At 60.9% G+C, this 23,714-nt stretch overlaps 3 protein-coding genes across 39 annotated transcripts in view; 1 reads left to right on the top strand and 2 right to left on the bottom strand.

Annotated features, from left to right (window-relative positions):
• Window positions 1-93: 93 nt before the first annotated feature.
• TPM3 (tropomyosin 3) lies at window positions 94-16,764 on the bottom strand. 16 transcript variants are annotated; one of them, XM_030474096.1, is made up of 11 exons: window positions 16,620-16,764; window positions 16,115-16,240; window positions 11,864-11,997; window positions 10,954-11,071; window positions 10,645-10,715; window positions 9,212-9,287; window positions 8,684-8,746; window positions 8,469-8,538; window positions 6,660-6,738; window positions 4,893-4,956; window positions 1,808-1,929 (listed from the first exon to the last, which is right to left on the bottom strand). In XM_030474096.1, the coding sequence occupies exons 1-11, from the start codon at window positions 16,731-16,733 to the stop codon at window positions 1,852-1,854; spliced, it is 993 nt and encodes a 330-aa protein (XP_030329956.1). In that variant the 5' UTR covers window positions 16,734-16,764; the 3' UTR covers window positions 1,808-1,851. The 16 variants fall into 16 exon arrangements, with proteins under 16 accessions (XP_030329957.1, XP_030329960.1, XP_030329949.1 ...); XM_030474087.1 differs by lacking the exons at window positions 1,808-1,929; window positions 16,115-16,240; window positions 16,620-16,764 and adding exons at window positions 946-1,255; window positions 15,333-15,608; XM_030474084.1 differs by lacking the exons at window positions 16,115-16,240; window positions 16,620-16,764 and adding an exon at window positions 15,333-15,608 and having other exon boundaries at window positions 1,808-2,706.
• Window positions 16,765-20,062: 3,298 nt separating this feature from the next.
• C22H1orf43 (chromosome 22 C1orf43 homolog) lies at window positions 20,063-23,455 on the bottom strand. The gene is made up of 7 exons (XM_030473812.1): window positions 23,305-23,455; window positions 22,596-22,697; window positions 22,387-22,495; window positions 22,126-22,179; window positions 21,665-21,831; window positions 21,522-21,580; window positions 20,063-21,209 (listed from the first exon to the last, which is right to left on the bottom strand). Exons 1-7 carry the CDS (start codon window positions 23,371-23,373, stop codon window positions 21,011-21,013), a joined length of 759 nt encoding a protein of 252 aa, XP_030329672.1. The 5' UTR covers window positions 23,374-23,455; the 3' UTR covers window positions 20,063-21,010.
• Window positions 23,456-23,523: 68 nt separating this feature from the next.
• UBAP2L (ubiquitin associated protein 2 like) overlaps window positions 23,524-23,714 on the top strand; it is a 28,516-nt gene continuing 28,325 nt past the window's right edge. For 17 of the 22 annotated variants that reach the window (XM_030473807.1, XM_032920378.1, XM_030473804.1 and 14 more), the window contains exon 1: window positions 23,540-23,601. The gene's annotated coding sequence lies outside the window, so the exon portion shown is untranslated. Of the gene's footprint in view, window positions 23,602-23,714 lie in introns of all 22 variants that reach the window. The other 5 variants (XM_030473806.1, XM_030473803.1, XM_030473808.1 and 2 more) reach the window with 3 other exon arrangements.

Below are 23,714 nucleotides of genomic sequence, written 5' to 3'. Positions count from 1 at the left end.
AGAACTCACCCCTAAAGGCAACAGAGGAGCAGATGAGCTCGGCCTCACCTTCCCTGCACCCTGGTTCCCCCCCCCAGGGAATCCCCACGGCAGTGTGGAGGGAGGGGGTTTATTTCAAAAGACAGTAAGACAATTGTTCCATTTAGTATCAAAACACTTGATAAGGTTCTTTTCTCCGGCTTGGCCCCTAAACCGGCTACAACCAGGCAGCATGCTCACACGAGAAGCTACACACCGTGAGCCTGACACGTCTCCACACTCACACCTCACAGCGACACGTCAGCAATGCACAGCAAGATGGCTTGTACCTTATTAAGACACTAAGAGCACTCCTGGCCAGGGGGGAAGGCCTCGGTTCCCTCCCTTGGGGTAGGCAAAAAGAGCTTCTCCAAGAGAACAAGGCTGTTGTAGTCAAGCTGCTGAGCGCCAGCCAGCACCGAGCGCTGAAGCTTGGTGCGTCAGCACTCGGTGAAGGCAAGTTCAGCTCCTGTGTAGCAACGGGTTAGAGGGGCCGTGGCTTCTCCAAGGGGAAGTGGCCAACAGTGAGGGGGAAGAGAAACAACCCCTGTGAAGGTTCAGCCGCTCAGGGAACAGCCTGGCTGTAAAAGGCGGCTCCTTCCACCCAGGTTGCTTCTCCACAACAGAGAGTTACCCTTAAAGCTGAGAAACTGAACTGCTCTTTTGGCAAACAGGCTCCTGGAAAGGAAGTTCTCCCAACAGGCTCGCATCCCTATCCCAGCTGCTCCCATGGGGTGGCCCACAGCCGGAGCCATGCGCCACCCCCTCCTTCCTCCCTGGCCAAGGCAGGGTGGCCCAGAGCTGGTTAACAGGAGGTTAATACCCAATTGTAAAGCCAAGAGCTTTGAGTGCAGCTCAGCAGCCTCACTGGTTACTTGGAATGTTCACACTGGTTACTACAAAAAGAAAAGGTACTTACAAAATGTGTACATCTCAAAACATGCTCCCAAACATTATTGCATTGCTCATTTCCCTTAATAACGTCGTTTGAAGCTCTGCCCAACCTGATGATGGCCTTTAACCCTGAGGCCAGGGGGAAGAGCTGCGTTTGGTCAAGTTGGCAACAAGAAGTAAACTCTGGGCGCAAGGGTTAGAGGCCAGCAGCGGCTGGGCCGGCGCGGGCATGGCGTGGCAGAGGCAGTGGTGGGGATCCATTACATCTCGTTCAGGTCTAGCAGGGTCTGGTCCAGCATTCTTTGCGTGCAGAGATGCTCCTCTTTGGTGGATTTCAGCTTATCTGGCAGGAAGCAAGAGGCAAGAGTTACCGGTGAGCCTCAGCCCCAGGAGACGCCTCGGCCATGGCAAGCAGGGGCCAGCCCCTTCCCAGCGCTGCCGCGGTGAGGGGGGGCCCGGGGGGGCTGCCTGGGTGCAGGAGAAGCTCTGGAGTTACCTGGCTCGTGGGTAGCCCCCTCGCACAGGCGGTGCTGCCGCCAGCACCGTCACCGCGTGCTCTTAGTGCTCTGGGCTGTGCTTTGCATGCAGGTGCCTCCCGGCTGGAGCTGGCTTCCCCCAGGGCTTCAACACCTCCAGGCAGCCCAGCAAGGCACCCAAGAGCCAAAACACACAAAGAACCACCCCCCCCCCCCAGCAGGTACAGCTGCTTGTGCCCCCCTTCCCCAGCACAGAGATGCCAAGCTGGTCACCAAGACCATGACTACCTAGCAGCAGGGAGCAGAGAACCATGCCTCGAGGACAGCGGGGAGAGGCTGCTTTCAGTGGAGGGCAGGCAGGGAGCAAGGAGGAGCAAAGGGTGCTGCAACTCTGCCTGACACTACAGGCGATTCTCACATGTTCCTTAAGCCAGGAGGAGAGCTCAGACCAGTAAGGAGCGCTCTAGGTAGGCTTTAATCCATAGGTGAGCCCACCCTGATCACTGAGGACATCCACGCGCTGGGACACGGCGCAGAAAGGCTGTAGAAAGATGTCCTTTAGGCACAGGCAGATCCTCAAGGCTGCTCCCCAACCTGCGCAGGGTCAGCGCACAGAGCGAGAGGCAGCCTTCCCAGAGCACCAGCAACTGCAGCCTTGAGAGGTTCCCTGCAGCACCCAGGACACAGCCTCGTGCTGTGCATCTCGGGATGCCCAGGAGCTTTCCCAACCCATCCTGAGGTCAGGCCCTGGCAACAACCGCGTCCCCTCAACCTTCTAGGCTAGGACTCAAAGTGGCTTACAGAGCGGGAGTCAGTCATTTATTGTTAGCAGCCATCATTCCATGCAGCAGGAAGTCCCATTCAGCTAACAGGAAAGGAAGTCACAGCACCTGATAGACAGCTTTTAGCAGGCATCAGCCTAACTTCACCCCGGTCCTCTCCCGGGGGGTGCAGCCATTCTGATCCCATGGAGGAGCCAGGCAGGACCCCCTGGCCAAGGGACCAAGAGCGCTCAAGAAAGAGCCAAGCCCGAGGGTTCCTTCACTAAGAACAGAGGTTCCCTTTCTAAACCCAAAGTAAATCTGAAGTAAATGAGAGGATTAATTCAAGGCCCTCATTAAATAGCAGCAAGCGCATAAGATGTGCAAGTCTGCCAGTCACGAAGGGGCAGATTCCACTGTGGTGCACAGCAGTGGTGGTGGCAAGGAGCATGTTTAATGGGATTAGTGGCCCCCTCCTCAGTCACACAGATCATGCAGCGTTAACTTGAGCTCGTGTGAGAGCAGGCGGTTTCTCTCGAGCTGGCTGTACAGGCGCTCTGCAGCAGCGACGGGATGAGGGGAAACAAGAGAGAAAAAGAGAGAGAAAGGGCACGTTAGTGGAGGATCAAGCTGAGCACATCCAAAAAGCTGTGTCCGTAACATCGAGGCTATGACACGGATGAAGGCGGAAGGACAAGGGTTTATCCTACTAACGTGGCTTCCAGCTCAGGAAGATCCCAGAGGAAACCCGAGTGTGGGCAGAAACGGGCTTGCGAAGGGAAAGGAAGGAAGAGAAGCTGCGGGTCAGGAGAGCCTCGGGGTGTGCTTTGAGCGTGTGGGGTGCTGCAGAAAGAAGAAGTCCCCCCACAGCTGAACCAGAAGCACCTTCCAGAGAGCACCACGCCACACGGCATGGCATTGGTGGCGTTTTAACAGGGACACCAGCAGAACACAACGGCAGCACCTCATACCTGAACCTGGAGGATGCTCCTCCAAGGACATACCTTTGGGCCTCCCTTAATCACCACATCTAGCCAAGGCCTGAAGGCAGGGTCTGCTTCAGGGACAGGACAGAGGAAGCTCTGGAGCGCAGGCTCCTGTTTTGGGTCTGTCCCAGAACAACCACATGAGTGGGGTACAACCGCACCCGAGAGCCTTCCCCTCGCAGCCAGGCCCTGTCCTTGCAGCCCCACAGGGCCGCAGCCAGGCTCAGCCCCAGGGCTGGCACCAAGCACACGTGCTCCAAAACAGCTCCAGGGCAAGGGAGAACCAGCCTGATCCTCGCCCAGGGCAGGTCACTTCTTAGGGCTGGATGGCCGATGGACCTGTCCTGCAGGCCGTCACAGCCAGCCACTGCACCTCTCCCTGCCCATCCACATGAGCAGCGTCCTCCTGGCCTGCCAAACCCAATTCCCGCTTTAGGGGGATTCCAGGCAGTGAAAAACCCTTATTGCAGCAAACGTGCAAGTGTGCCAGCCTTTGGAATGGTCAGATCCAGCCTGGCACAGCTCCTCATCGCAACCTGCAGGGATCCACGCAGCCTCTGCCTGATGAGCAAGCACAGAACACAGCAACTCTCGTGTTCCTCTCAAATCCTCAGGCTTCTTCTCAAATCCTTGCACTACAAGCGCTTAGAAACCTTAGGGCAGCCTCTGCAGGGGCTCAGCACCATTCCTCATCGCTTTCAATGTAGGAATAGCTTGCCCTTGAACAAGACCTGGCCAGGCAAAGTCAAGCTGTTCACACGGAGCAGCCAAAGCAGGTCCCCATTTCCAGTGTCTCCCCCAGCCACGCGCAGGGGGGAAGCCCACATTCACCCAGCTCTCATTAGCACCCACTCTAGCTGCACCCCACTCAGAGGGTCGTAATGCTGCTGGTCCCTTCTCTAAAGCCACCAAGAGACCAAGCAAAGGCCAGAGAAGCCAACAACTTATGTCCAACCACAATCGAACTAGAAGTTGTGGTACGTGGCATGGGTACACCCCAGCTTGACCTATACCAAAGCCTGCCTTGCACACAGGGACTCGCTCTCAGGCCTCCATGCTGCCTCTGAGCTGAGCACCCTGACACCAGCCTCCAGCACCAGAGCGGCCAAGGATGGGAGTCAATTGTGATCCCAAGTGCAGCCCAGCTCAGGGCAACCAGCCTGCACAAGCCCGGCAGACCCGAAGCCTCTCCACAGCTCCCAGGGCAGAGGTTGTGTCACCCACCCACCCATGTAGCACCCAGCGCGGAGCACCCGGCAGGGCAACGGGCCCTGCCACAGCCCAGCCTTCAACAACATCGCTTGCGACACCACCGTGCAACGGCAGAGCCAGCAGCTCCACACGGGGCAAGTCATAAAGCCACCGCTCCCAGGAGCTCCCCGTGGGGAAAGAGGCCGTTGCACAATGGTGACACGGTGCCACCTCCCTGCTGGGAAAAGCTGACAGCTCCAACAACAAGAGCTGGCACCTGGAAGCCTCCCCACACTGAGACACGTGTGACACAGGATCCAGACCCTCTGATCCAGCTGCAGGTTTGGTCCCTTGCTTTGTGCTCACGGGGCACAGGATTCTTGCCCATATCCAAGGAGAAGCAGAGCTTTCCAAGCTGTAACCCTGTGAAACTGCCCCCCCAGACCCAGCAGAGAGCAGACAGCCCTGACCCAGAGGACAGAGTGAGAACAGGCTGGGGCAGCTCAGCGTGTCTGCGCTGCCCTCACTCCTAGTGCCGTTTGTGTGGAGAAGAGAGTGGCACAAACCTGAGGAAACCACGGGAGATGTCCCATTTCATCAGGACTCTGCTCGCGAAGGGCTCTTCGGGCTCTGGGGCAGATGAACCAAGCCAGAAAGGAGAAAATATGTGACAGCCGCCCATGAGGCAGCACAAAGAGTCACGAGAGGCTGAGCAGTGTTTATGGACCAGAGCAGCAGTGGTGATGCAGGGCAGCGCGCGGTGGGAAGATCCCAGCACCCTGCACAGGGAGGACTTGGCAAAGCGCGGGTTCCCTGCCTCCGTTCCTGAAGCAAGGATCCCTGTCCCCCCAGGCAGCACCTCACACCCAACCAGTCCTGTCCAACTGGAAACCAGCCACAGCTCACTCATTTATTAGCTCGCACACCCAGCCAGTGACTTGGTGACTAGGAGGATGGTGACTTCCCACCGCAAGCCAGCACTCGGGAATGCCGGTGAACGCTAGGGAACAGGCAGCTGTGAGCAGTGTCTTCAGCCAGGCTGAAGCAGGAGCAGCCCAAGGAGCTCCTGCTACAAGCCCCAGCCTCCCATTTGCAGGCAGGGCTGATCCCTTTGCAGAGCTGCACTTTACGTCTGGGAGCCAGGAAAAGACCCCAAGGGAAAACTCCAGCACGTGAATGAAGTGTGTGTATTCAGCCAAGGGTGATGAGGGTTACATGGGTTTGAAGGCAACACTGAAACAGTTACTCTAAAGCAGCAAGTGGTCACTAGAAACCCATTTCTCCGAAGCATCAGCCCTTCTATTCCATTTATACAAGAATTGTTTTCCTTAGAAAAGGTGACATCATGCTCAAGCAAGGGGCAAGAGAAATACAAAAGGAGCTTTATGGCTCTACACAAGATATGCAGATGAGAACAACAGACTCCCAGCTACACCCAGCCACGGCAAGGGCAGCCCCTCAGAGCACGGCCGTGGCTGGCACCTCAGGTCAAACAGAGGGAGCTTTGTTTAGGAGCAAGTGCAAGTGCTGTCAAGCTTCAGTGTCTTTACAGCATTCATTCCCAGGGGTGCCCTGTGCCCAGTGACTGGGAAAGGCACTGGAATTCAGAGCGAGGTGCTGAGAGCGTGAACGCAGGGCGCAGATGCAGAACAAGCCACCAAGCAGAGAGGCAACTCCAAAGTGTGGAATCACAAGACTTATCTGCGTGAGACAGAAGAAGACACTCATTTTAAGAGAGACTTAAGTGTTTGTGCACAGCAAACTCTGCCACGGGAGCTTTCAGAGAGCAGTGGTAAGGCTCTGCCTCTGCAGGGGGGTACCTGGGCTGTCCCTGGTTAGTGTGCAGGACTGTGCAGAGCAGCAGTTAGAGCAGAACCCGCTGCACATCTCGACACAAAGCCAAGTAGCAAAGTGGCAAAACTAGACGAGTTCAGCTACTTCCACAGATCAGCTCATGATCCAGCCCGTCCCAATGGCGATTCCTAAGGAATCCACTCGAGCCTCCTCCAGGAGGAATGCCGAGCCCACAGCCCAGTGGCTCCAGCAGGCAGCTAAGCCGCGTTACCTTAGGAAGCCTGCTCCAATGGGACTGGGAATTGCAAGTCATAGAGTTCAAGCCAGAACCTTTTGAGGCCAGTAGAGCACTCAGTGTTCCACATGCAGCTCCCAAGGACCTAGAGAAGAGCATGCTGCAGGAAAGCCTCCCCGTGCTGGAGGCAGGGATCTGTAGAAGTAACGGAGACGCGACAGTGCCGTTGACTGTCCACCTCTGAAGACCAGAGCACACCAAGCCTGCTGAAGCAAGAGGCAAACACCAGCCAGCTCATATTTACATGGAAGTCATGTCATTCAAGGCGTGGTCCAGCTCCTCACTAATTGCTTTGTACTTCAGTTTCTGGGCATAGAGCTCATCTAGAAGATGTTGAGGAGGAGAACAAAAGGCAAACAATGAGGGAAGGCAGAGGAGTTCTTCCAGCAGCCTGGGGCAGGAAAAGCAGTATGGGATTCATGAACTGGAGAAACTGAAGTTAGATGTGGAGCCATCCCAGCTCCAGATTAGCTCCTGACAATGAACGGGTGGGTTTGAGCAGCCTGAGGACAGCATGACCAGCAAGTGCCTTCCAGGATTACATCCAGCTCCACGGGGAGCAGAGCCAAGACCTCAAACCACAACAGCTTGTGAGAACAGTTAAGCTAAGTCAGCAAACCCCACTGACAGGAGGAGCAGCAGGCAAGGGCAGCTCCATCCACTTAGGGAGAAGCTTGCTCCACCCAAGGAAGGCACAGCTCAATCGAGGGGCTTTGTCTCAATACAAAACCAGGCTTGGGAGCAATCGGTCACCTCAGAGGCCTGGGCATGAGAGGGAATTCCCACTCTGTAGGACACGGCCAGGCAGGGTGAGCCAAACAGCCGGGCCACACGGGTGTTCTCCACCAGATAAGATGGGTGCATGGAGCAGACAGGCCTCCAGAGGAGAAGGTGGCCCCGAGACTCATGTCCGTGCACTCCTTGAGCACAAGAGCTGGTGCAGCTTTGCCCCAGCTCTGCCTGCCCAGGCTCCAATCCAGCTGGGAATGTTGTCAACAGCTTCCCAAGGCCCAGAGAACTCTGTCAGTTGTCACAAACTAAGTCCCTCCAGCAGCAAGGCTGGAGGCCAGAGCCAGCTCCCAGCCAACGTGTTTCCAGGGGAAGCACACAGGGATTTGGAGGAGGTTTTGCAGTTCCAAGTAAAAGCTTGCCCTGGCTGGGCTTGCTCTTGGCTGCGGTTCTGGAACAGCTCAGCTCACACCATTGCTATTTCGAGCTACAAACCCCTCCTGAGTGACTCCAGAAGGTAGGATGTGGCTTTCAATCCCCAAGACCTGGCACAAAAAGCCCCGAGGCACGTTGCTGTGGTCAATGCAGGAGGCCTGGATGAGTTTTGGTTTACCAGCACCACCACTCCAGCCACAGCTACCCACAGAAGAATCTGGCCACAGCCCCACATTTAAGGGAGGCATTTGGAACCTCCTCCTTCCGTGGCTTAGGGCAAGGGAGGATTTTGTGATGCCTGGCCTCAGGAGGGCTTCTGAAGCCCTGTGAGACCAGGAATGGGAGAGGGAAGGGAACCCATCCTTGGCACAGGCTGACCACACTGCAGGGACGGGGCTTGTGATTTCATCTTGAGCCAGGACAGACACTGGGGAGCCTGAGATTTCAGGGGTGCTGTTTCAAGACTCCCTGACTGTTGTGGTTGACTTGCAGCACGACAGCCACCTGCATGAGACCCTACACACAGGTATGTTATTATACAAGATTCCTGGGAAGTTTGGGTGTTTCCTTCCTTAAATTGGGTGAAGCTGGAGCAGAGGAACCCTGAGGACGCTGAGGACATCACAACCAAGACCCCCCAGCCGTGCTGTCTGCCACTATCAGACACAGCAAGGTGTTTGCATGGAGAGCTGCACAGCACAGCCAGGGAACTTTCAGAGCAGACACACAGGGCACGACTCGAGCCTCACCTCGGAGCGTGACCAAACTCTGCCTTCCAAGGAGTGAGGAGCAGAGCAGCGCCTCCACTTTCCAACCCTTTGGAAGGGAGCTCTCCTCAGCTCCTCACTCCTCACCACATACTCTCGGGCTTCCCATCCCCAAGATGTACCTTCCAAATCATCAATGGTCTTCTCCAGCTTGGCTACAGACCGCTCAGCGAACTCAGCACGGGTCTCTGCCTGCGGGCAGAAGCAAGCCCATTAGGACAACAGCTTTGGGGTACAGCAAAGGGCTACAGAGGCACCAGCCTGAGGACATGGAGTCTCCTGCCCTCCACATCTCTCCCCAGGCAACCAGCTGGGCCACCCTGACACGGCCACTCACCTCTTTGAGTTTATCAGTCAGGATCTTGATCTCTTCTTCGTATTTATCCTCTTTTTGGGAGTACTGTGGAAAAGGAGAGGAGTCAGCAAGCAGCAGCCTTCAGCAGCCCCACAACCTCCCCCTCCCACAGCTACAGGGGGGGACTGAACTCCTCCATTGCAGTGCACATGCCTGCAGAAACTTCCAACTGGGAGTTGCTCATCCCCACCCTAGTCCAACAGAAGTAGGGCAAGGACTCCCACACCATGCACAGAACAAACCTGGGCACAAACAAACTCTCATCCCAGCAGCTGATGTGGGTCTGCCCCAGGGCAGGGCAGGGCAGGGCAGGGCAGGCAGACTCCCCACAGCTCCTACAGTCAACATTAGCCCTGCACTGAAATCCGTTAGCTCTTAGGAGAGCAGGCACGGGTCTCCTTGCTTGCTTAAGGCTGCAGTTGTGTCATTTCCATCCCAGTGGGTGCTCTGCTGTCACACACCCTCTGAGCAAAAGAGAAACGTTTCTGGCCCTTGGGCACGCAGCCCTACCTTCTCAGCCTGAGCCTCAAGAGACTTGAGATTGTTGGTGACATTCTTCAGCTCCTCCTCCAGCTCGGAACATTTACTGTGGGGTTTTGTAAAGAAAGAGGGGAGAAAAAGGCAAAGAAGAAGTGGGAGGGAAAGACAGGAGAAACAAGAAGTGAATCCATATGCAGGGAAGAGCAGGAAGTTCTTAAGGAGACGGGCTGTGCTCAGGCTGGATGGGAGCCTGCTTTGAGGCACTTGTGCAGAAAGCAAGTTCCCTTCCCACCTCCAAGTCTGTATTGGAAGTCTTCTGCCAGCCCATGCCCAGGGCACTGAGCTGAGCAGCCGAGGTGTGAACACAGATTTCGGCCAGACCTAGAATCTTCCAAGTAGAAACTGCACGTTTAGTTTGCTGTAAGGAGGGAACCTGCTCTGATGGACACATGGACCTCCACCACCACTCGCACAGAAACATTGATGGGCAGAGAGGACAGAACATTCCAGGAGAAAGATGCAGGTAAGCTGAGGGAAGAAGCAGGGGCAAGAAGACCAGGAGAGTTGTGGTTTAATGGTTCCAGAAGGGAAAGGTTAGTACCTTTTCTTCAGCAACAGACAGACACCTCAGGTGCTGGTCCATCACTCGGATCTGCTCCCGCAGCTCCCGGCAACGACTGTTAGTGACGGTCACACGATGGCACAAGCCAGGTGGGGACAGGGGTCAAAAGGAGCACCAATAACACACCACCACAGAGGGGAAGGGGGAGAACACAAAGAAGTCGTGGTCATGACATGCATGTCTGGGCAGGAAGCACAGTGCTACTGCTGCAAACACACTAACTTTGTTAGACAAGGCCCAGAGGACAGAAAGGACCTGACCAGCTCCTCAAGGATCAGCTAAAGCATGTGGACACGTGAAAGGTGGCCAAACACCACGGTCTGCAGGTGTGCTCTGAGCAGAGGCAGCCCAGCTCACTGCTCAGCAGTGCTCTGCAGTGCTTACTGCAAAGGATAAGAGACCAAAGACCAAGCTCAGCCCCAGTTCTGCCCTTGGACGTCCCCCAGGCCACCGCAGCCCCGGCCCGAGGCCTCTGCTGCTGCTGCAGGAGAAGTGCTGTGCGCTCATGTGCTCTGGGAGCAACGTGTAAGGATCCTGTGACCATACACACAAAGCAGTGCTGGTGATCACCGAGTGGAGAAGGATTCTCTGGCCTGGCTAACTCGGGACTCCCTCCATGCAAAGGGGCAGAACATCTCCACTACAAGGCAAATCGCTTCATTGCAAACTCCACATCCTCAGTGGACCTAATCCTGTTGTGAGCAGGAGAGTGCTTCCAAGCCATTCCTCTGAAGATCTAAACTCGCCCTGTGCTCCAGGCCTTGTGTAACAAGGTTAGGAATGCTGTGTTAGTTCCCATGCAAAGGTAGATGCGCCAGTTACATGCGAGCAGATTACTCACGACTCGGCAAGCTCAGCTCTCTCCTCGGTACGCTCCAGGTCTCCTTCTATGATCACCAGCTTCCGAGCGACCTGGAAGAGAGAATCCGAGTGAAGAGGAAGGAAGATGATTCCGTACCTGCAGAGCAGTAAAGGGAACGGCTGCAGGAGTCACTGCAGCTGCCAGAGTCTTTTGGCTAAGGGGAACAGGGATGGAGCTCTCCGAAAGCCAGGCTCTCCCGCCAGGTTTGCTGAGCAGAGCCCTGTCAGCGGGAAAGGAGCCGCCTCTCCTGGCCCAGGTCAGCTGCACTGCAGCATCCAAGGCTCTCACCTCCTCATACTTCCTGTCTGCCTCCTCCGCAATGTGCTTGGCTTCCTTGAGCTGGATCTCCTGCAGCTCCATCTTCTCCTCATCCTTCAGAGCTCTGTTTTCAATTACTTTCATGCCTCTGCCCAAAGGAAAGCACAGGGAGCGGAGATGTAGAAAACAAAGATGTACAAGCCAGTGGTGTAATGAGCTCTGGAGCATCAATCCCCTGGACCACGTTGCTTCCTTATGAGCCACGACACCTCTGAGTGCAGAGGAGAGCACAGGAAAGCAGAAACCACCGGGCTGACAGAAATACAGCAACCTCGAGTGCTCAGAATTAACTGTTCCTTGGCATGTTCCTCCAGCAGCTCGTTGGGCTCCTGGAGGAAGGGAAATGTGGTGCTTCTGAGATGAACAAGCCAGGCTGCCTCAGGGGCTGAGCCAAGCGCTTTCCAGGCTGGAATGCAGGAAGAGCCAAGTCCATCTTTAACGGCAGGCCGTGAGCTGGGTCAGGCTGCTCGGTACAGCTGCACCGCAGCACCACAGCACCCAGCTGGATGTGCACCACTCCCCTCCGAATCACAGGGGCCAGCTGCCAGCAGGGAGGATGCTGGCAGGGCCAGTGCAAAGAGACACCTCCCCACCAGCAGCCGCTTTGACAGGCCAGCAGTGTCCCCGAACCCACCTATTCCTCCTCACTCGGAGGCAGGGATGCATGGCAGCACGCAGCACTTACTCACTCCTCAGCCTCGGGTTCTAAGATACTCACTCAAGGCCAACACATTGTTGTAGTTGCTCTGCATAAGCAACTCCCACAGGCAACCTTGATGTGGTATCTCCTTCCCAACCTCCAGGAGGCTGATGGCACTGGGCCCTCCGTCAGGAAGAGGGCTGAGCTGTTTGAGGGAGTGAGGGCAGATCCCTTGCTCACCTTTCGCTTTCATCTGCGGCCTTCTCTGCCTCTTCCAGCTTCTGCAGAGCTGTGGCAAGGCGCTCCTGGGCTCGGTCTAACTCCTCCTCTACCAGCTGGATACGGCGGTTCAGAGACGCCACTTCTGCCTCAGCCTAGAGGGAGGAGATGAGGGTGTCTGGCTGCGAGCACAGGGCAGCTGAGGTCTGCCTTCAGGCCAGCGGCAGCACGTGGGAACCCGAAACCAAGCGAGGGTGCTGCACCCGCAGAGGCTCCATCCAGCACCTCGCACACACTCTCTGGCCACGCAGCGGCTCAGCCTGCAGGTTTCCTGCCTGTCACTTGGAGCTGACGGGACACTTGAAGTCATCAACACTAAGGAGATGCTTTACACTAATGGCTCTTCTCTGCAGCTCTGTGCTGCTGCCAGGCATCAATCAGAGCCCTGGTCAGAACCCCGCCAGAGCTCTGTGACAGCTACTGCTTAGCACAGCTTCCTCATGGGATCCGGACATGAGCATTGCTTCAAACCAGCCCTCTCCTCAGCAACAGGAGAAGGGTGAACAGCTCCAGAGGGCTGCCAAGCTGGGGCAGGGCAGTGGCAGGTCCCTGCAGTGCCCACAACCTGCAGCTCAAGCCCCAGGGAGCCAGCACTGCTCCAGGCTTCCTTCTCCAGCAGTTTGCTTATAGCCCGGAGCAGGAACAGCAGCCTCAGCAACCCTGAGGTGGGTTGAGGAGGAAACCACCTCGGTTCTGTCGTACCCACCAGGACCTGGTGCAGTTGCCGAGTGTGAGAAGTGTGACCACAAAAGGGTCACCACGAAAGGGACCAAGGCTTTAATGACCCAGCAGACAGCAGCCATCCCACTGCCCAAAGCAGCGCTGCTCTAACAGCCCCGGCGTCAACCAGAAGGCGTCTGCTTCCAGCCCGTGCCAAGCCCGGAGCACGGGGGGGGAATCCTGGATGCTTTGGGGACACTAACCCCCCACCTGAGCCACTGCAGGGAACCCAAACTCCTGCTCTCCCAAAGGACTAGACGCTGGTACAAAGGCACACAGGGCTGCAGGCACGTCAGGGCAGCACCGGGATCGTCCGCAGAGACCCGCGCACATGCCAGGCATATATGGAATATCCCAGCAGTGTGTAACAAAGCAGCCTGCAAAGCCATGGGAGGGAGGAGCAGAGCCATGAAAGGAGCCAGTGTTAGAGCAGGGCCCGAGAGAGCGCCCGTGCAGTGCCCAGGAGGGGCTCAGCACCCCGGCACAGCGTGCGTCAAGCCCAGGGTGTGAGAACACGAGGGGAAGAGGAGCTCCCGTGCTCCCACCCGTGAAACACAACTGGGAAGGCGCCTGCCTGCCACGGATGGCTTTTGTCTATGAAAGACACAACGGCGGGAGAGCCTCCTTCCTCTCGCAGGGGCCGGGGACACACCAGCACAGCAGGCCTGAGCGTTTCCTGATGCCCTGCACCTCGGCATCCAGCCCTGGCTTCCTGCAGGCAGCGCCCAACCCGCCCCGAAGCACCACCCGTCCTTCCTCACGGGAAACACCGCAGCACGGGGCGATGCTTCCAGGCAGCCCCGGTGCTGAGCAGCACATTCCCATTGCTCCGCGCTGCCTTCAGGAGCCCTGCAAGCCAAGGGCACGGCTCACCTCGGCTTCCCCAGGCCACGGAGCTCTACCAGGGCCACCGTGCGCTGGGAGCACCCATTCCCTCCCCTGGAACACCCGTTCCCTTGACAACACCACAACTGCCAGAGAATTCCTTATGTGGCTGCAAAGGGAGAGCCCGGCGGAGGCCTGGGAGTGGCCAGAAGCTTCTGCCTCCAGCCTGCATCGGCAGCACAGCCCGAGGACCCCCACGGCAGCAGCAGGGCCCCGGCACCGGACCTGCAGCTGGTTCCACCAGGGCTGCTCGCTGCTCCTTCCTGCTTCCCTGCCCTCCTTCCTGCTTCCCTCCCTCCTTCCTGCTTCCCTCCCTCCTTCCTGCTTCCCTCCCTCCTTCCCTGCCCTCCTTCCTGCTTCCCTGCCCTCCTTCCTGCTTCCCTCCCTCCTTCCTGCTTCCCTGCCCTCCTTCCTGCTTCCCGCCCTCCTTCCTGCTTCCCTGCCCTCCTTCCTGCTTCCCTCCCTCCTTCCTGCTTCCCTCCCTCCTTCCTGCTTCCCTGCCCTCCTTCCTGCTTCCCTGCCCTCCTTCCTGCTTCCCTCCCTCCTTCCTGCTTCCCTCCCTCCTTCCTGCTTCCCTGCCCTCCTTCCTGCTTCCCTCCCTCCTTCCCTGCCCTCCTTCCTGCTTCCCTGCCCTCCTTCCTGCTTCCCTCCCTCCTTCCTGCTTCCCTCCCTCCTTCCTGCTTCCCTGCCCTCCTTCCCTGCCCTCCTTCCTGCTTCCCTGCCCTCCTTCCTGCTGCCCTCCCTCCTTCCTGCTTCCCTCCCTCCTTCCCTGCCCTCCTTCCTGCTTCCCTGCCCTCCTTCCTGCTTCCCTCCCTCCTTCCTGCTTCCCTCCCTCCTTCCTTCCCTCCCTCCCCTCTCTTCCTCCTTCCTTCCCTTCCTCCTTCCTTCCCTTCCTCCTTCCCTCTTTCCTTCCCTTCCTCCTTCCCTCCCTCCTTCCTGCTTCCCTCCCTCCTTCCTTCCCTCCCTCCCCTCTCTTCCTCCTTCCTTCCCTTCCTCCTTCCCTCTTTCCTTCCCTTCCTCCTTCCCTCCCTCCTTCCTGCTTCCCTCCCTCCTTCCTTCCCTCCCTCCCCTCTCTTCCTCCTTCCTTCCCTTCCTCCTTCCTTCCCTTCCTCCTTCCCTCTTTCCTTCCCTTCCTCCTTCCCTCCCTCTCTTCTCTTCCTCCTTCCTTCCTTCCCTCCCTCTCTTCTCTTCCTCCTTCCTTCCTTCCCTCCCTCCTCCCTTCTTTCCTTCCCTTCCTCCTTCCCTCCCTCCTTCCTTCTTTCTTTCCCTCCCTCCCTCCTTCCTTCTCTTCCTCCTTCCCTCTTTCCTTCCCTCCTTCCTTCCCTCCCTCCCTTCTCTTCCTCCTTCCTTCCCTCCCTCCCTTTCCTCCTTCCTTCCCTCCCTCCGTCCCTCCCTCCCTCTTTCCTTCCTTCTTTCCTTCCTTCCCTCGCCCCCAGCGCCCGCAGCCCGGCCCCAGCCCGGCCCCTCCACGCTCTCCCGAGGCCGCCGGCGCCGGGGCGGGGGATCCGCGCTTGCCGGGCCCCGGGCAGGATCCCGCCTCCCGGCGATCACTCCCATTTCCCCGCACACACCGAGGCCACTCGCCCCTTTGTGCTCGCAGCGCCGGGCCGCACAAGATGGCCGGTTCCTCCCCTTCCTTCCCCCGCAGCACGGACCCCCGGGCCCGGCCGCTTCCAGCGCCGGCAACGCTGAAAAGGCGGCTCCACCGGGACACACGGCGGGGACCCCCCGGAGGCCCCGCGGCGGGTGAGGCCCGACCGCTGCGAGCTGCCGCCCGTCGGCACAAGCGGAGATCCGGTCCCCGCGGCGCGCACAGCGCCGGTACCTGCTCGCGGTTGCGGCGCTCGGCCTCCACCTCCCGCTGCAGGCGGTCGGCCCGTTCCTCGGCGTCGTCCGCCTGCTGCTGCAGCACCTGGATCTTGCGCTTCACCGCCTCGATCGTGGTGGCCCCCGCCATGCTCCGGCCCCGCCGCGCCCCGACACCCCGGAACGCACCGCCGCGGCCCCACCGACCGCCGCTGACGTCACTTCCCCGCCCCGCCCCGCCCCGCCCGGCGGTTGCCGTGGAGACGGGGAGCAGCCACCCGCCGTGGCGGGAGGCGGGAAGGAGGCGGGGGGGGGGGGGCGCTGCGGGATGGCCCATGTGGGGCCGGGGGGGGGGGACACACACCGGGATGGCCCATGTGGGGTGCGGGGGGTGCGCAGCAAGGGAGCTCCTCCAGCTCCAAGCCCCGCCATGGGGACACCTTCCACTGGAGCAGGTTGCTCCAAGCCCCTGTGTCCAACACTGCCAGGGGTGGTTCATCCAAACCTTCTCCATCCAACCCATCCCAGTGTCCCACCACCCTCCCAGGGAAGAGCTTCTGCCTCAGAGCTCATCTCAATCTCCTCTCTGGCAGGTTAAAGCCATTCCCCTTGTCCTGTCCCTACATCCCTTGTCCAAAGCCCCTCTCCAGGTTTCCTGGAGCCCCTTTAGGCACTGGAGCTGCTCTAAGGTCTCCCCTTCAGGAGCCTTCTCTTCTCCAATGCGTTGTCCCTCGGGGCACTCTCCTCCCGCACGGCTTCGCCAGGAGCCCGGCAGGGCCCTTCCTCCGTGCCCATACGTACGTCTGCCGCCTTCTTCTCCGCCAGCTCCAGCTTCTCCTGAGCGTCCTTCAGAGCCTCCGAGTATTTGTCCAGCTCATCCTCCGTCCCCTTCAGCTTCTTCTGCATGGAGGCGAGCTCGTCCTCCAGCTGGAACGGCAGCAGAGGTCACCACACATGGACCCCCCCATGGTGAGAGAGACGTGCCTGCGCCATCCTGGGCTGAGCTCTGCCCCACAGCATCCCTCCTGCCCCATCCCAGCTCTGCCCCACGGCATCCCTCCTGCTCCTGCACCATCCCAGCTCTGCCCCACGGCATCCCTCCTGCCCCATCCCAGGGCCAGTGTCCCTCCCTGTCCCACATGCCGAGAAGCCATCAGGATGCCCCACAGCATCACAACCTGGCCCCAGAGCTGTGGGACGGCGGCATCTCTCCCACCCTTTGCCACACCCTGTGCCGGGTCTGGGCTCGATGTGGTGCAGCACAAGGAGAAGCCGCCTCCAAACCAGCTCCTACCACCCTCCCTACCTGCTTACTCCTCTCCTCCGCCTGCTTCTGCTCCGCCTCCGCCTGCTCTGCCCGGTCCAGCGCGTTCTCCTTATCCAGCTTCAGCATCTGCATCTTCTTCTTGATGGCCTCCATCCTCGGTGGGGCAGCGGGACACGCAGGACAGGACGGGCAGGACGGGCAGGACGGGTGGCAGTACTGCCCCAGCCCTGCTGCCCTGGGCTCTTTATCAGCTCTGCCCTGCCCGCCGCCGCGGGCACTTTGCCTTTCTTGGCCCGAGCTGCCTCCCCACCTCCCCAAAAAGCCAGTGCTTGGGACCCATTGTGTGCCCTGGGGGGGGTCTGGGCCCCGCAGCCTTATTTGGGCTCCTGTGGACAGCTGGGGTGGTTATAAAAAGCAGCGAGCAGGGGGGGTCCTGCATTGTCCTGGCCGCCCCCTTCCGTGCAATGAGACACCCAGGCTGGCGTCACCCACCTCGGGGCACTGAGCTGGGTCCCTGTGGCACCAGCAGCGGAGCCCCCCCCGGCTTTGCACGCCATGAGGGTGTCTCTGTAGCCCCCGACTGACATTTACCGTGCCCGGGGGTGGTGCGGACAAGGACGGGCTCAGCCCGGGGCTGTGCTAAGCGCTGGGTTTAGCTGCAGCCCCCGGAGCAGCGGGATGCGCCCGGTCCCACACCTCGGGAGCAGCATCCGAGGAGCTCGGAGCCGGGCTCCTGGTGCTTGGCCATGAGGCACAAGATGCTGTTGGCAGCCGGAGGAGCGAATTCCCCAGGCCCAGGGAGGAATTCCCAGGGCGGCCAGCGGCACTTCCCATGCAGCCGCAGGGATTAGCAGCCTCCTGGCGCCAGCCCCAAGGATCCGATAGCCCCATGAGCCAAGCCAGGATCTGCCACTGGGGTCAGCACCCAAGGGCCCAGGAGACGGAGCCTGACCCTGCTGGCAGCTCCCTGGTCCCCAGGCAGGGCGCCAAGCCCCCCTGAATAGTCCCATTGCATCGCCATGCCCCCGGGAGCCAGAAATAGCCCCGCGCTGGGGCAGCGGAGCCAGCGGCGGGCACTGGGCCACGCGCCTTTGTACTGGGATCATCCCAGTGGCGTGAGCGCTGACCCTGCCGCCATCCCAAACCTCCGCAGCTCCCCGTGCCCGGCCCCATGGAGCGCGGGCAGATGGGTGTCATTGCAGCAATGGAAGGGGTACGGGAAGGGGCATGGGGGGACACTCGATGGGGGGACACTCATGGCAAGGGTGCAGGCAGCATCTGGACGTGTCGGCGCCGCGCGTCCCTGGCGCTGTAAGAATATGTTTGATATTTAGTTGGTTTTCCAATAAAACAACCTAATATCAAACATATCAGACAGAGGCAGGTGGACGGGACCCGGGGCTCAGCTCCCTGCAAGAGAAGGAGAGAAGTGGAGGCTGAAAGCTGCAGGGGTCTCAGTGCCCGAAGCCCTCCTGGGTGCCCGCACCGGCATTGGGGTGCTCTGGGAAGTGGTGCCCGAGCAGCAGGCAACCTGCAGCAGGGACAAAGCCAGAGCAGGGCAGTGCAGGGATGGCACATACACCATGGCATGGCCCGGCTTGGCATGGCACAGCATGGGTAGTGCTGCCCCCCGTCCCTACGCGCCAAGGAGACCCCACGTCCATCACCACCTTACCTGGGCTCGGGGGGGTCCTCGATGCTCTGGCTCAGGGGCCGCCGGCCGCCGTTTATAACCGCGCTCGGCCGCCCCGGCCCCGCGCACGTGGCCCCGTTCCCATTAGTTATGACCCATCGACGTCCCCCCGCAGACCCCGCGCCCTTCACCGCCCGGGGCCGGTCGATACGGGTCGATGAGGGCCCAGCGCTGCCTGCGCCTGCCCCCGGTCACACGCCGGCGTCATTAGCGGGGCCATCGATAGTGGGGAGCCGGAGCTGTCCCGGGGGGTTCTGCCCAAGGACGAGCCCCAGCCAGCGCTGCGGCTCGTGCCCCATGTCCCCTCCTCCTGTGTCTGTGTCCCCTCGCTCTGGGGGAGCCGCTGGGACCCCCTGTCCACCGGAGGAGATTTCCATCACCCTGCCCCATCCCTCGTGCGGATGCGGCCCCCCTGTGGGCACTGATGGGTGACAAAGGCAGGACCCCCGGCCCACTCCGGGCTGGCTGCTGGGTCCTGGCTGGTAGCATCCAGCCACGAGAGTGTCTTGGAGGGCACATATCTCCTCATGCTGTGCCAGTGCTGTGCCACAGTGGGAAACACTGACCTTGGGGTGACATTACAGGCTCTGGGGGAGCGTAAACCTTGGTGTGCCAATGGGGAAAGACGTGGGGCAGCCAGAGCCCAAACCCTGCCCGGGACTAGGGGGGCTGCGTGTGGAGGGTGGCACAGGGGACAGCGGGGACACAGCAGCAGTGCCAGGAGCCAGGGGCGCGTGTGCAGCCGGAGCTGATGTGATGCAGCCCGACAGCGGAGCTAATGAAGGGCTGTGGGCAGGGGGTGCCGGCCCCGCAGCCCCCAGCCCTGTCAATAAGCAGAGCCAGGGCAGGCGCTGATGGGCCCTGGGGCCGGGAGACGCCAAGGTCAGGCAGAGGCAGCGGGGAGGGAAGGAAGGGGACGGGCCCCCTCGGTTGGGGCGCAGATGGGGCTCAGGGGTGCCCGGACATGGCAGCCAGCCCGGCTCCAATCCCCGGTGCGTTGTGCCGGGAGCCCCGCGGGACAGCAGCGTGTGGCCGAGGCGGGCACGGCCCATGCTGGGAGCGGGATGCGGGCAGGAGCGCTCCGGCCGTGCTGCCATCTCCTGGTACGGGCACGGCCGGGACCGAGCGTGCAGGATCCAGCGTGTCCCAGCCCCAGCGATCTGCTGTGGGCTGCGGCTTCCCCCTGCCTCTGCACAGGGCAATGCCCAGGGCGCAGCGGGCGCAGCCCCCATCCTGCTCAATGTGCTTCCTGCTCCGCTGGGAAGTGGTGAATGCTCCATCCCCGGCAGTGCTCAAGGCCAGGTTGGACAGAGCCTTGCACCACACGCTCCAGTGTGAGGTGTCCCTGCCCATGGCAGGGGTTGGAACTGGGTGATCTTAAGGTCCTTTCCAACCCAAACCATTCCATGGTTCTATGAAGCGGGCCTGACCCCCCCACCCTGCCTACAGAGCCAGGGCCCCCCCTCACCTGCTGCCCCCAGCACAGGGGGCTCCCTTTGCCAGCTCTACCTCTCCAGAAGCAGGCGCCCCCCTTCACCAGGGCCTGCAACCAAAGCGGGGGGAGCCTGCACCCCACTGTCGCCAGGACAGCCACCCTCCCAGCCCTTGCCCCATCCCACCTCCTGCAAGGGGGTCTGGCTGCTTGCCCCTGCCGGTGCTCCAGGGCCGCTGCAACCACCCCCAGCACCATTAACAGCATCCCCGTTACCGTGGCGGCAGCACCGGGACGGATGCGGCCCTGAATGCAGCAGGGAAGGGCCTTCCTGCAGCCAGAGGCTCCACACCCTGCTCGGGGTTAACTGTCATTTTATTAAACAGCCATTAAAAAGAGTGCAGAGGCCCAGCGAGGGGCAGGGTCCCCCCCACGCTGTGATGACTGGACTGGGGAGCAGCGGGTGCTGCTGGCAGCCTGGCAGGACACAGACATCAAGTTGGGGGCCGCGAGCTTCCACCCCCGGGGGCTCAGCAGCCGCTGGCACACGAGGCGCTGGTGAGAACGGGAGGAAACCCCCCCTTGGCAGGACAGGCAGGACGTTGGAAGCTGGTATTTGTCTGCTCAACACGGCCCCAAATGCCCAGTTGCAGGAGAAAAGAGTAGAAACCGCAGCCCAGAGGCACCTCAGCCGCAGGGGCCAAGAAGTGGCCCCCAAATTATTTACACTCTGTCCAGGCACCCTGGTGCGCAGCCCGGGCACCCCGGCTGAGAGCAGTGAAGGGGCCACGGGGAAAAGAGCATTCGCCCTTCGGAAAGAAGAGAGGAGCAGCTCCAGAGCCTGAGACCCACGGCCAGGACGGACGGATGGACGGACGGCCAGCCCCCGCCAGCCGTCAGGGGCAGGAGGAGAGGTGGAGCAGAGCGCCGGCTGGGCCTCACGGCTCTCAGAAACAAGCTAAAGCTGATCAGTTTATTCACAGGGCCAGGCCTCCAAGCCGTGGCTGGACCCAAAGCCTCAAGCCTGAAGCATGTCCCACAGCTGCAGAGGAGGCTGCACGGGCCGATCCCCTCCGGGCTCAGCAGCTGCTTTGAAACTGGTTCCGAGTGAGGGCCGAGCCCCACCAGAGCCTCCACGGAGCACCGACCTCCACCACGGTGCAAAAGGGAGACCTGAGAGCGCAGCCGCTTCGTCCCCACGCTGCCTGCACAGCAAACTGCAGCCAAAACCTGCCCAGGAGCCGCCTGCGCCTCGCAAGAGGCTCTGCTGGTGGCAGGGCCCCGGAGCGCTGCTCTCCGCCTGGCTCACAGGGTGCTCTCCAGTGTGTTGTAGTTGTCCTTGAAGCTCTTCAGCTCCAGGAAGTGTTTGGCACGTTTGCTCTTCTGGCTGGAAGGCAGGTAGGTGACCTGGATGGTGGCAGGGTTGGAGACTTCAGGGGAGAGGGTGAGGTCCTTGGCTGCTGACTGGTGCTGCCGCTGGCTGCTGCCTGCCCGGGCCTTGGTCCTGCAGGGAGAGGAGAGGCTCAAAGCACAAGCAGGACCATGGACTGGAACCAGTCACAAACCCAAAGCCACACCAAGAGATGGAACTGCAGGGAATAAGTACACCTGGAAGGACAGAGAGAGGCTGGGGGCTGCCCCAGAAGTGTCTCTGTTCACACCTCAGCGATGGGTGCTGGGGCCCATGAAGCCACCACAGCGCCCAGCTACTCCCCGGGGCAGGCACGCTCAGACTCATAGAATGCTTTGGGTTGGAAAGGACTTGAAGATCATCCAGTTCCAACCGTGTGCCCCGGGCAGGGACCCCAACACTTACATGTTTGCCAGCTCATTCAGAGCATCCTGGTACTTGAGATATTCCGGTTTCCCAAAGACCTGGAGACAAGCAGGAAGGCGCGTGTGAGGCGCAGCGGTGGCTGCAGCTGAGCCCGGCCCGGGCGGCGCAGCGCCGGCGCTTACCCCGGTGCCGTAGCGGGCGCTCTCGTACCCATCCAGCAAGGTGTCGATCAAGGCTTTGCGGATGCCTTTGAAGGAGGTGCTGGAGTTCCGCAGTTCCAGCAGGTAGGCACAGAAGTTCTTCCCCGTTAAGGACTTGGGGTACCGGCCCTCTGCGTGAAACGGGATCTCTGGCGAAGGAAAAGGCACCGCGCGAGCAGCTGAAGCACAGCTACAAACGCTTCGGGTCACCCGCAGGCATCAAGCTTTGGAGCTGATTTAACCTCCCACCACATTCTGCTGCCTCCTTCCAGCACACGAGCAGAGCCAGCCCTCAGAGCACCAGCCCCGGGCGGGATAAGCAACCGCTGTTCCCAAGCAAGGACCTTGAGCATGGCCACGAGGCTGCTGGCTCCTTATTTCCTCCACACTTGGTCTCTCTCCACCTTTCCTTCCCCTCTCCCTCCTGCCCTGAGCTCACGTACCAGATGTCCTGATGGCATCCAGCGCCTTCATCCTGTACAGGTAGTTATAGCAACCTGGCAAAGAGAGAACCCACGGTGCAAGCTCCGCAGGAGTTCGGAGGGAGGCGGGGAAAGCCGAGAGCCGCAGAGCCACCACCTCGAGCTGCCTCGCCATGGGGCAGCCACCAAGAGGCCCGGAGCAGCAGCTCGGCTCCAGGGCAAGGGGCTGCTGGAGCAGGAGCCCCTTGAGGCTCCGGAGGCACCTCGCTGAAGCAGAGGTACCTTGTGTCTCCAGCTGCAGGAGCCTGCCGTCGTCCTCAGCCAGGAGCCGCGGCTCGTACTTGATGTCCTGCACCCTCGAGAGCCGGATGTCGATTTCTTCCTTTAAATCCTGCACAGGGAAGGGGGGGGGAAGCCGAAGCAGCAGGTTTAGTGCTGTCTGTGGAAGCCCAAAGGCCGGGGGCAGGGAGGGACGGAGGGAGGGCACCCACCTTGGGCGCGTGTTGCCCCACCGGCACGTGGGGGCCGCGCCGGGACTTCATGGCGAAGCGCATGATCTGGCGCTTCACGAAGATGAAGAGCAGCACAAAGACCTGGAGCAGCAGGACGGGGGGGGTCAGGCTGCACCCCAGCCCCACAGACCCCCCCCCCAGCAACCACAGGGTGCTACAGCCCCCCCCCAGCAACCACAGGGTGCTACAGCCCCCCCCCCAGCAACCACAGGGCCCCACAGACCCCCCCTCAGCAACCACAGGGTGCTACAGCCCCCCCCCAGCAACCACAGGGCCCCACAGACCCCCCCCCCAGCAACCACAGGGCCCCACAGACCCCCCCTCAGCAACCACAGGGCGCCACAGACACCCCCCCATCCACGGGGTGCAAGAGACCCCCCCCAGGAACCACAGGGTGCCCCAGAACCCTCCCCAGCAACCACAGGGTGCCAGAGACACCCCCCTCAGGCAACCACAGGGTGCCACAGACCCCCCCCCTCAGCAACCACAGGGTGCCAGAGACACCCCCCCCAAACCCAGGGCCCCACAGACCCCCGCTCCCAACCCCAGGGTCCTGGCTCGGCCCCACAAACGCCCCCACACAGGCTCCTCCTCACGTCCTCCTCCCGCCGCACAGACCCGTCCCCGCGGACACCCGGCCGCAGGGCCCCGGCCCGGCCGCGGCCTGCCGGTGCCGGTGCGGGCTCACCAGGCTGCCGTAGGCCATCACCAGCACCACGTTGACCCCGGACAGCCAGTTGCTACCGGCCGCCGCCATCCCCGGCCCGGCGCGGCCTGAGGCCGCAAAACATGGCGGCCGCCGAAGCCGCCTTGCGCCCTCACCACGTGACGAGGGAGCGGCGCCCCGCTCTCACGGTGCCGGTCTGGCTCCGCCCCGTGTCGGTTCCGTGTGTCCGTCCCCCCTCCCCCCCCCTCCCCGCTTCAGCGCCCTCGTCACGTGATGGGGGCGGGCGCCGCTGGTAGTTGTCAGTGTGGTGAGACCCAGGTAAAGTTGCTGCGCGGCGGCGGCCCCGGGAACCGCGCGCGGCGCCGGTAAACCCCGCCGCTGCCCCCCGCCCCATCCCGCCTCACCCGCCGCCGCGCACCCCCCCCTCCCCC

This window comes from Strigops habroptila, chromosome 22 (genome assembly GCF_004027225.2).
Source record: "Strigops habroptila isolate Jane chromosome 22, bStrHab1.2.pri, whole genome shotgun sequence".
In the NCBI taxonomy this organism is placed as follows: domain Eukaryota; kingdom Metazoa; phylum Chordata; class Aves; order Psittaciformes; family Psittacidae; genus Strigops; species Strigops habroptila.
This window is presented reverse-complemented; position numbering and strand designations above follow the sequence as displayed.

Excerpts from the sequence above, each read along its gene's own strand:
- TPM3 (XM_030474096.1), bottom strand. The coding sequence starts at position 16,733 with ATGGAGGCCATCAAGAAGAAGATGCAGATGCTGAAGCTGGATAAGGAG. Across the intron at positions 6,739-8,468 it reads GACCATTGATGATTTGGAAG|ATGAGCTCTATGCCCAGAAA; the intron begins GTACATCTTGGG and ends AACATCTTCTAG. Across the intron at positions 4,957-6,659 it reads TTGAATGACATGACTTCCAT|AGCCCGAAGAGCCCTTCGCG; the intron begins GTAAATATGAGC and ends CATCTGCCCCAG.
- C22H1orf43 (XM_030473812.1), bottom strand. The coding sequence starts at position 23,373 with ATGGCGGCGGCCGGTAGCAACTGGCTGTCCGGGGTCAACGTGGTGCTG. Across the intron at positions 22,180-22,386 it reads CCTGCAGCTGGAGACACAAG|GTTGCTATAACTACCTGTAC; the intron begins GTACCTCTGCTT and ends TCTCTTTGCCAG. Across the intron at positions 21,210-21,521 it reads CTGAATGAGCTGGCAAACAT|GACCAAGGCCCGGGCAGGCA; the intron begins GTAAGTGTTGGG and ends CTCTCCCTGCAG.